Here is a 10,976-nt window from a genome sequence, read left to right as displayed (position 1 = left end):
ATTTGTCATTTCAATGTTCATTATTGTGATTTGAGTGAAAGTTTACAAAGCAAAGTGGTCACTCATTCAGACACCTTTTCTTACATGTACAGTTCAATGGCATCAATCATCTTCATTCTAACCACCACCACTCTGTTTCCAAAATTTCCCATCACCTTAGAGGAAGCTCAGTGTCCCCTAAGCAATGAACCCTGTCTTTCATTTCCTTTCTACCCTTGGTAACTGTTAATAAACTTAGGTCTCTCTACTTTTGTTTTTGTGAGTCATTATTCTTACTACCAAGCACAGCCACATCACCCTATAAATAGAGAACCTGATGTCCAGGGAGAGACGGAGGGACATCTGGAAGGTTAATGAACCAGTGCTCAGGCCTCCAAGTCCTTGCTCTTTCTTCTGCAGGCAGCTGACTCCATGAGCCCTGGCTGTTCACAATCAGACAGGACAGGTACTGCCGCAGCCAGGTCAGACGTAGAGAGAAGTCACAGGCGTACTAGCTCCCCGCCCTTCTGCTTTCCACACATTTAAATCTAGTTCCTTAAGTGTTGGCACATCTCAGTGCTGTGTGGCTGCCTCTTTCCTACAAAAACTTGCAGGAATGGAAGCTGGAGTGGATGGGGCGGATTCCAGGCCTCACTGCCTAGAAACTCAGACTAGAGTACGCCCTGAGGTAGTGGGGGACACTTTCTGAGAGCCCAGACCATGAGGAGCTAGGGGCCCTTCCCTGATAGGCAGGGCCACAGCAGGACTGCAGGCTCACAGGCTATCAAGGTCAGACTGAGGAGGTGTTTTCTCTGGGTCAGTAGAGCCAACTCCTTCATTCCCATGATATCCTGCTCAGATAGCTCCAGGGGAGTAAAAGAAGATTTGGGGAAGGCCAGGCTGTGAGTTTCAAGCACATCTCCTTTCCCCACGTCAAGGCTGAGAGGGTCTGCCTCCTGTTTTCTGTCCTAGGGCTCAGCTGGGCCCCTCACGTAGAATAATCTTGCTCTTATTGCCAGATGCCGGCAGTGGAGATGACTCAGCACCCCCAGGGACAACAGAGGTGAGTCTTGCCCTGTCCTGTGCCATCCCCATGATCTCTGCCTTCCTCAAACTCATTGTGGTAGTCTCTGTGTTCATCTCACTGAGGCCCTGTGTCTCTCTCACTGCTCCTCTGCTTTTCCCAGCATGATGTCTCTCTCTAAGGACTGGTTCTTTCTGTAGGCATCTGGCTCTAAAATAGTGCAATTAAGAAGGAATTAACTTTGAATTTGTGCCTCTCAGCTATAAAACGGAGGAAGTGCTACATCTTATATAGTTTCAGTGTGGGATGCATTAAATAATGCATTAAATGCCCGTAACAGTGCCTGGTGCACATTGTGCTGTTGAATCCATTCCCGTTCCTAGCGACCCTGTAGGACAAAGCAGAATGTGTATTGGGTTTACAAGACTTAAATCCTTATGAAAGCAGATCCAGTGGGGTGCCTGGTGAATTTGAACCAATAACCTTTCATTTAGCAGCCAAGTGTTTACCCATTGCTATATTTGTTGTGATTAATAATTCAATCTTCTTATTGATTCTACTTCCTACTTATTTCTTAAATCTGTCCTTTCTCTTTGAAAAATAATCACCACCACCATTCCTTGGAAAGGCCCCGTGGAGCACTGCCTCAGCCTCTCTGTGGTCTTCCTGTTTTCTCTCTCATCTCTCCACTCCCTCCTCACCTCAGCTGCCAGAGATGGACTAGAAGTGACGATCTGGCCCTGTCCTTCTTTGAGTCCGTCTGTGATTCCTCTTGTCTAGGGTCTAGACTTTTCCTAACCCCATCATCTGGCACCCACTCTCATTTAATCCCAGTAACACTGGCTGACTTCTGTATCCCACCTCTCTCACCCTGATTCAGTGCCCCCTCCCCAAATCCCATGCTGCTGCTTGCCTTCGTGTCTTGGCGTACCCTTTCTGCCATGATAACCTGCTTCCTCCTATTGTGTCAGCTCTTTCCTGCTCCTTAAGCTTACCTCCCTCATCCTCTAGGTTTCCTATGTGCTTTAAAACCCCCAAACCAAGGGAGCTCTGGTGGCCTAGTGACAAAAAGCTGCACTGCAATCCCGGAGGCACATGGTTCGAATCCACCAGATGCTCTGCTGGAGAAGGCGGGGCAATCTCCTCCTGTACCAGTCAGATCTGATTTGATGGCACACGCACACAAAATAGTAAAATAAAATAAAAAATTTAAAAAAAAACACCCCTAAACCCCAAACCAGATTTGTCGCAGACTTGATTTGGACTCACAGTGATCCTGTCGGAGAAAATAGAATGTAGATGCATCAAGGCTCCAGGAGCAGCAGCAGGCCCAGCCGGGCTTGAGTCACTCTAACCGTCCCCCAGAAATCCATCGCAGTCGTGTAGGCCCTGCTCTGTGGTAACCAGTGTGACTGAAAGGCAGTGAGCAAAAATGCAGACATGTCTGAGGAGATGCAACAGGACTCGGTGGGGTGTGAAGGACAGCATGGCCCATATTAAGAAGGAATTTGGCAAAGTACTGCCTTACCTGGCACCACATTGTGGGGAGTAACTTAGGTCGTTATGGACACATAAGCACTTCATCTACTTCTCCCTGGGCCATGTCACCATTCTTCTGTTCAAATCTCGTCAGAACATGACCTGTGTCCACACACCCAGAGATCCATCCAAAACCAAGAACTACAGCCTAAATTCCAAATACCAGAGACTGAAATCTTCAGCCTTGCTCAGAGAACGCCTCCATCTTTGAACCTTTGTTGTGTTTTGTACAGGACCTTCCTCTGTACCAGTTTGTTGTGGTTATAAAACAATTAGCAAATAAATAAATAATAAACAAACAAACAGCCCATGGGGTCTGTGAGGCCATAGTCTATAGAAACAGACTGCCTCATCTTTCTCCCATGGAGGGGCTGGTGGCCTCAAAGTGTGGACCTTTTGGTTACAACTGGGTGCTTTCACCCACTAGCAGGGTTCTTGTAGATGCTTCATAATAGACTTTGGTGTCAGTTATTGTTCTCAGAAGAGTGTCTAAAGATCATTCTCTCCCCAGCCTGGACTGAGGTCCTTGGTGTTGGGGACCAAGTCTTAGATATCTTTTTATCTCCAGTACCATGTGCAGAGGACATGCAGACATTTACTGAATGCACAGATGAAATGACCCTTGAGCTGGGGTGTAGTAAAGAGTTTAAGGAAGAGCAGGGGGTGGGAAAGATGGGTACACATGCTGGGTGCTCGTAATAGAAAGTGGCAAATCTGTCATATAACTCCCAGCGAGGGAAGACCAAGAGGGAAGGAAAACACTGTAGAGGGAGAAAGGGTTTAGGTGTCCAAAGTTAGGACTAGTTTTCTCTTCGCTGATATGTCTGAATTTGAACCAGGTAATAGGGAATCGATATCTCCACAAGCGTTCCACCACAGAGCCCAGGTTCTGTCTATTATTTATGGATTTTCTGTTAAACCAGTTTCACAACCTCTGGGTATACTGGTGGAACTGCTATTAGAACAGTAGGGAATACAACTTGAGGACCTCCTGACCAGATGAAGTGGTGAGGGCAGAAAATGCCAGTGCATCAAAAAGACTGCACAGATTTAAGACAGAACCATAAATGGCGATAAGGAAAAGGCTCAGCGTGCTTCACCTCTGAGGCAGACGGGCGAGAAGAGGAAGCTCTTCCCACAGCACAGTCCATGGAGCTGCTGCCCAGCAGCTAACACTCAGAGCATGATGGCTCTGACCCAGCGGGCAGTGTCCACGCCCTGTAACAAAGGTTAGGGAGCTCTGGTGATGTCGTCTCTAGCAAGTTGTGCTGTAACCCAAAGGTGTCAAGTCTCCAGTTGTCAGAATTCTCTATGGGAGGAAAAATGGGAAATTGCTTCTGTTAAGATTTACAGCCTCAGAAACCCAATAGAGAGTCTGTATATGAGTCAGAACTGCGTCTTGAGAACAGTGAATCCGAGTTCAGTTTGATGATAAATGCTACAGAAAACTATATTTGCCCTTGATACTCACTTGTTGGAGACAAACAGGTAGTGGTGGGGTTAGAATCCAGATTTTTTTTTAAACTCAATTCCAGTGTTCCTTGCACAGGGATGGGGAGTTCATAGCAGTTTCGGTCCTGGAAATGCCATCCTTGCCCTCTGAGCCTGTATGAGGCTTAGGCACCCTCATAGATTCCTGTACCGAAGGGCGGTAGGGAGTGAGAAGGAATCTTGGAGGAGGTGGAGCGTCCTTCCACTCTTAGTTACTGTCTGGTGCACAATGGCATACACAGATAGAATGGCTCCATAGGGGTTTCAGGAGGATTTTTGGATGTAAATTGCCAGGCCTTTCTTCCAAGGTACTTTTGGGTAAACTCAGGCCTCCAGCTTTTCAGTTAGCAGCCAAGGATGTTACCATTTGCACCACCTACCCAGGGACCTTCTATGAACATACGTGCATAGGGAGGCATGAGACTTGCAGCGTCCATCATGGGACCACTGAGAAGGCCTAATCTTCTAGACAGATGGCCTTGCTTCTTGTTAGCATCTCTAGCTGAACATTACTTCCCCTCTACCCTCACTGTATCAATGTTTCAACTTCAGGGGGATTTAACTTTGTACCTTGACTTCTCCCTTATAGATATTTGGAGCCCTATATCTTTGAGCAGAATTTGTAGATACTGGTGTCTAACTGTAGGATCTCTTCGCCTTGCTCTTGCCTCCTCACTAACATTCTTTACTTTCCTGCCCTGTGTGTCCTTAATTCCCTTGTTGAAGGTTTGCATGTCTCCTCCTGCAGACGCCTGGCTGCGCGGTGTTGGCTGTGCTGGCTGGCTCCGAGCCACACGCCCGCCCGTCTGCACTGCCCAGGCCCTGGAGGACGTTAGCAACAGTGCTCTGCTTTCAAACTCCCCCCTGATGTTTTAAGACCACAACATGCACACGCAGTTTTTATTTGTGTACTTTTCTCCAGGCTCTAAGCTGTTGGAGGGCATTACTCATAACTCAATTTGGTGGAAATCTCTCTTGATACCCAAGGTTGAGTTAAATATACCAAGTACTTGTAACTGCCTCTCTCACTCCCCTAATTGTATAAAGTGGGAGGGGAGGTAACAGAGTCTTGGAAACCTGAAAATCAAGCATTCAGCAAAACGCTGGGGAGGCCTACCAATCTGTGCAGCCAGGCGACGTCACAGAATGAAGTGTTGCTACAACCTGCTGGCTGCAAGTGATAAATTTAACCTTAAAGATGGCTCAGTGTTCCTGAGTCTGGAAGCAAGTTGATGTCTTTGAACAGAGAGGAAGCACATGTCCAAATGGAGCAGGCACTGAATTAAAAAAGGAGGAGGAGGAGAGAAAGGAAGAGGAAGCGGCATTTTCTTTACCGCTACAGGAATTGAGTAGTCAACCTGTCCACATAATCTGGAGACAAAAGTCCCAAAACTGTGACGCCAGTTCCTTCGTCGCACCCTCCGTGGGCAGCACCCACATACTGCTTCTCCCTGCATCCATATAGACAGGGGCCTGAACCCAGTGAAGGCTAGTGTGTTTCCTCTCCTCAAAGAAGTCAACTTGCTTCCACACCTGTGCAGTGATGTCCCGTCTTTAGTATTCCCACCAAAGGAGATTGCCTTAACACATGTAAGCGCTTTTGCTATTACTTCCTATGCAGTTGGAATGTCTTTAGAAGGAAAGGTATTTCTCATCTGATTTGTGCCTCTCTCATTCAAAAGGAAGGAAGCAAAGTCCTGCCTGCCATGGGGACTTCAGAAAAGCAGTTGGACCGGTGTTGGAGAGGAGAATAAACCTTCCAGGTGCAAACAAGGGGCCTCACCCTGAGAACTGCCCGGGTCTTCACCCACTGAAAGGGCTGGAAGAAGTCAGTTGTGAGCGGCTAGGTATCAGTAAAGCCAAACACCGAGTAGTTCTTGAAGATTCTAAAAACGTGTCCCTCAGCTTGCTATTTCCACCAAAGCTGGCCTCCTAAATGGGGGATTTAGCATTGTGTGTCTGTCCAGAGAGATGCCCATGACTCATGTATACTCCATGGGGTTTTCAATAAGAGATTTTTGAAAATTTGATCACTGGGGCTTGCTTGAGAGATGCCTCTGGGTGGACCTGAACCTGTTACCTTTCAGTTAGCAGCTAGACACCTTAACCATTTGCACTGCTGAAACTTTCCTCCCAGATTAGAAATCCTACATGGTGCTTTACCCATAAATAGCAGTAACATCAATACTATTCTTCATCTAACATCTTTGTCTCAAGAACTCATGGCTTTTTATTTGAAAGAAGCGACAGCACGCTGTTGTCATTTTATTGATAAGGAAGCACTGAGGAGAGCGGTGGCACAGTGACCACTTGAACTCCAGACTTGACATTCAGCCCATGAAGGATGACAAGTGAAGCCCCCAGCAGCGGCAGACCTTGTCCATGTCTTGCTGGCTGGAGCACTGGAACCTGACAATGCAGAGAGGACAAGGAGAAATGTTTCCTGAGTGCATGGAGTAAGGGAGCCATTTCTCACTCACCATTCCTATTTGATCCTCATAAGAACCCTGGGAGGCAGGTACTGTCCTTGTTTTACAAATGAGGAACAAGGTCTCAGTGACATTCACTCATCCATGGACTGCAGGATGATCACACCATTCCAAAGGCCGGGTGCTCTGCCTCCTGTACCAGGCAGCTTTTCATTCTAGCCCTTCTAGAGGGTTGCAGCCCATTGCGTTTGACAAGGCAGGCTACCTTTAGAACAGATGCCTCAGGGTGCCAGTGGCGCTTCAGTTAGCTTCAGACTGTGGCCTGGAGCAAGCACCATGGTGGTCTCTGGATTTGGGGCTGAGCATGAGAAGAAAAGTTCATGTGTATAAAAATGTAACATTAGATGTCTCAGCCCCTTTAATCTATTTCTTGAGCTCACCCGAGAAAGCTCTTTGGTACAAAGAAGCTCTCATGCCCTCTGCTATATATAAGAAATAAGCACTCCATCACCAACTGCCCTTTAAAAAGGTTACTTCAAGTCTTTGGTCTAAATGAATTGGGCCTGTCACTTTTAAAGTGATTCATTCCAGCAGAGGATGAAGAATTTCTTCTTTTTCAAAACAGATCACTGTGGTGCTGACCTGAGAAGGCCCAGTGAAGCCTGGGCTGTAGTTCTGACACTCTGGGTACAGATTCCTCCCTCCATCATCTACAACACATGGAGGTGCTCTCTTTCACTTTAGGAGCTGCCATGGGTATGTGCTTTTATTTATTCAGTGCTGAAGCTACTAAAGAACTATTTCATGAGGTGGAGATGGATTGACAGACACGGTGTGGCAATGGGGCAGCTGTGTCAGAGACGCTGAGTTGGCTCAAGCTGGGGCAGGTTCGGACTTCTTGTTCACAGGGCCACTGTGAGTCACAGTGGACTCAATGGAGTATCACAGCAACAGATAAACTAGAACCCGAAAGTAAACCCCGCAGATTGCATCTCTCCCTAGAGAGAGAAGTAACGTGAAACATGTAATTAAAATAGAAGAGATTTTAAAAAGAAAAAAGAACTTACAAAAGAAAACACCCCCACCCCCAGTCAGCTGGGCTGGCATCTGAGCATATCACTGATTCTGGGATAACAAATACACATGGGGTCTCTCCTTGCTCCATTATCCTTGTAAGAATATTACAGAATATTATATAGGCAGCCATTCATTTTGAATGTTTGGTTAGAACTTTATATGGGCCTATGAGTGTGTTACAGGAAATACCAGAGAAATGGATGACCCTTGCCTAAAGTACAGGGGTAATGATTAAGGTTTCTCAGTACGAGTATGGAATAGAAAGAGGATTCAGTAACAGTCAATCCCTACCTGCACCTGCACCCCTTTTCTCTTTAGGAGAAACAGTACATGTCTGGGAAGAGGGGGGCAGTGTGGGGTCCTAATAAACCATTTGCTTAAAAGTATGCTGAATAAAATCTAAGACTTCAAGTCCATGTCTAGGCACTAGAAACAGTAAGAAAATCGGTTTTCCACATCCTCCATTTTATGACTATAAAATGAGAAGGAAACCTGTCTGCTTTGCAGTAATCGAAAGATGCCTTCATGATCCAGGAGTGAAAAGGGCTATGGAAATTCCGAGCTTTATCTATTACTAATATTCAGCAGGGACCAATTCCCATCCGTCCTCTTTGGGCCTTAACAACTTGGCAAGGACTCCTCCGGCTCCTTCCATGATTAAGCTCCTCACCTCTGTGAACATAAAAATCAATGTGCTACACAGCTTGAAGAATCCTCACCAATATGCCCCTACAATCATCCGCTATGTACCTATTCTTAGGGCCAAGAGGAGGCTTTACCACCCTCCACAGCCTCCCTCTATCCAGGTCCATTTTGCTAACAATTATTCCGTTCACTTAGAGGCAGCTCCAGGCATATTCAGCCACACCGATTCAAAAGAAATAACATGAGCTGGGAGAAATTAAGTATTGTGGGAGATCTGGGCCATTTGTGGACTCCAAGAACCACCATCCACTAGAAACTAGCTATAAATATCTTCAGAAATAATTTCTGTTCAAAGGCCTGGGTAACCCATGCCAACTGGAGTTTTACAAATGAAAGCTTTACTTTGATAAAAGAAAACCATTATTATTTTCAAAAGCTCATTAAGGTCTTTGTGGGTTAATTTGTGGGGTGACACTGCCACCTGGTGGTCTGTATGCACTGTGACACAAAAGGCTTTGCAGCATACCACCCACTACAGTGACCCTCCATGGCTTTCTGAGACTGTAAATTTCAGCAGGAGACGCTCATCTTCCTCCCACTGGTGAATTGAAACTGTGAGACACTTATGACCTCGCAGCACAATCCACTATGAACTACACCAGCTGAGTGAAAAAGTAAAATGGTAAGGAGACACAGTCTCTATGTTCAGTGAAAAAACAGAGCGACTCCTTTTAACCTCAAAGGCAAGTGGTTCGAATCTACCAGCTGTCCCATGAGAGAAAGATGGGAAATCTCCTCCTGTGTGATTTACAGCCTCTGAACATCTGCCTGGGGGAGAGGGCCTGGCCATAAGTGGGTTCCAACTTTATGGCAATGAGTTTAAGTTTCTTTGACTTTTTTTTTTTAAAGAACTAAACTCTTAGTTTAGTTCTTTCCTATGTTGTTGTTATGTGCCGTCGAGTCGTTTCCGACTCATAGCGACCCTATGCACAACAGCCCTAAACCCTGCTCTATCCTGCGCCAACCGCACCACCTCTGACACACCCATCCCGATTACCCCAGTCACCGAATCAATCCATCTCATAGAGGCTCTTCCCCTCCTGCGCTGTCCCTCCACCCTCCCAAGCATGATGTCCCTCTCCAAGGACCCATCCCTCCTGGCAACATGTCCAAAGTATGTCAGACGAAGCCCCATAATCCTTGCCTCCAAGGAGTAGCTTGGTTTAATCCTCTCCAAGATGAATCTGTTTGTTTTCCTGGCAGTCCATGGTACATTCAGTACCCTTCTCCAGCACCACAGCTCAAAAGCATCCACTCTCCTTCTGTCCTCCCTAGTCATTGTCCAACTCTCTGATGCATAACAAGCGATTGCAAATACCCTGGCCTGTATCAGGCGCACCTTAGTCTCCAGAGAGACACTGTTGCTCCTGAATACCTTTGAGAGGTCCCTAACAGCAGACTTTCCCATCGCGATACGCTTTTTGATTTCCTGACTGCTGGTACCAAGAGTGTTGACTGTGGAGCCGAGCAAACTGAAGCTGTGAACACTCTCAATCTCTTCGTCATCCATCCTGACGCTGCTAATTGGTCCAGTGGCGAGAATCTTTGTCTTCTTGACATTGAGCCTCAGTCCATACTGAAGGCTGCAGTCCTTGACCCTTCACAGCAAGTTCTTTCCTATAGAGAGGCTAATTATTCTAGAAAAGACCCTATATACATTTAAAGGGCGGTGGGGGGAGAGGAATTCCATTTGGCATTTACTATGTAACCTGAGGGGGAAAAACCCGCTTTATCTACCCCACAACTCTCAGTACCAGGTGTAGGAAGGCTGTGATTTCTTTTTTTTTTAAATAAGCTTGATCCCATTAAAAAGTCAGAAACATTTTATTTTATATTATACATACTTGTTTTAAAAAAGGGAGAAACATTTTAACACCACTTAACACAAGAATGCCGAGTCCTGGTAGGATCTGGAAATCAGTTAAAAACATTTTGCTCTCACATAGTCTTTTTCATGGCTGCTTGTGTCGTGCTGAAGAGATAAGCTTCATAGATGATATTTAAGAAGTTGTCGTCATTCTGGAAAGCAAAGCAAGAGACCCAAGGAAATGAGAATTGGTTGGCAGCAACCAAAGGCTTCCTTTATTGTGGAACTGAACTGGCACTTGGCTACTAAGACGCTCATCTCTACCTGTTGGCTCTAACAGCTGGTAGTTTTAATTCCGTATGTGAACGCTAAGTGGGGCTGGGTGCAGGGCTGGGCAGTCAGCTGCTGGTGCAGCCATGGTCAGCCTGCGAAGCAGCAAGTGCTCGTTATACTCAGCACAGATGGGAAGCACAGCCACATGGCGGCATAAAATGAGGCTTACTCATGAAAGCCCAAGTCAGCTGCTTGAAAACACACTGGTCCTCAGCAGATGGATGGACTGGAGGAAATGATGCAGGTCAGTGGCTCTCAAGGTTTGGTTAAGGGACTGATTGCTGGTAGTTCTCTAAGGAGCACACAATATTTATACTCTGTTTTTTAGAAATCAATAATTTACTTGGAGTATGCTTCACTGGTATCTCACCAAAGCCAGTACAAGTCTTTCCATCAGGTATGGAAAGATTTTTGGCTTTGTCATGTGGACAGTGGTTAAGCTGGTGGTCTCTGAGCTCTTCCACCTGGCTGAAGGGGAAACACAATCACTGGCTTAATCAGAAGATTTCATGGTTTTAATTCCCGAGACTTCTCCTTCCCACCCAGAGCCTTCACAGCTTTAGCAATTCATCCACATTTCACTCCCTGCTGC

General features: G+C 46.2%; 1 protein-coding gene across 1 annotated transcript in view; it reads right to left on the bottom strand.

The window, feature by feature from the left end:
• Positions 1-10,182: 10,182 nt before the first annotated feature.
• The window catches only part of DCP1B (decapping mRNA 1B), an 86,176-nt gene continuing 85,382 nt past the window's right edge, over positions 10,183-10,976 (bottom strand). The window contains exon 9 of the mRNA XM_006891312.1: positions 10,183-10,263. Coding sequence (XP_006891374.1) covers positions 10,183-10,263 — 81 coding nt within the window. The remainder of the gene's footprint in view (positions 10,264-10,976) is intronic.

The sequence above is a fragment of the Elephantulus edwardii genome, unplaced genomic scaffold (genome assembly GCF_000299155.1).
Source record: "Elephantulus edwardii isolate Elephantulus edwardi_28Jun2011 unplaced genomic scaffold, EleEdw1.0 scaffold00096, whole genome shotgun sequence".
In the NCBI taxonomy this organism is placed as follows: domain Eukaryota; kingdom Metazoa; phylum Chordata; class Mammalia; order Macroscelidea; family Macroscelididae; genus Elephantulus; species Elephantulus edwardii.
This window is presented reverse-complemented; position numbering and strand designations above follow the sequence as displayed.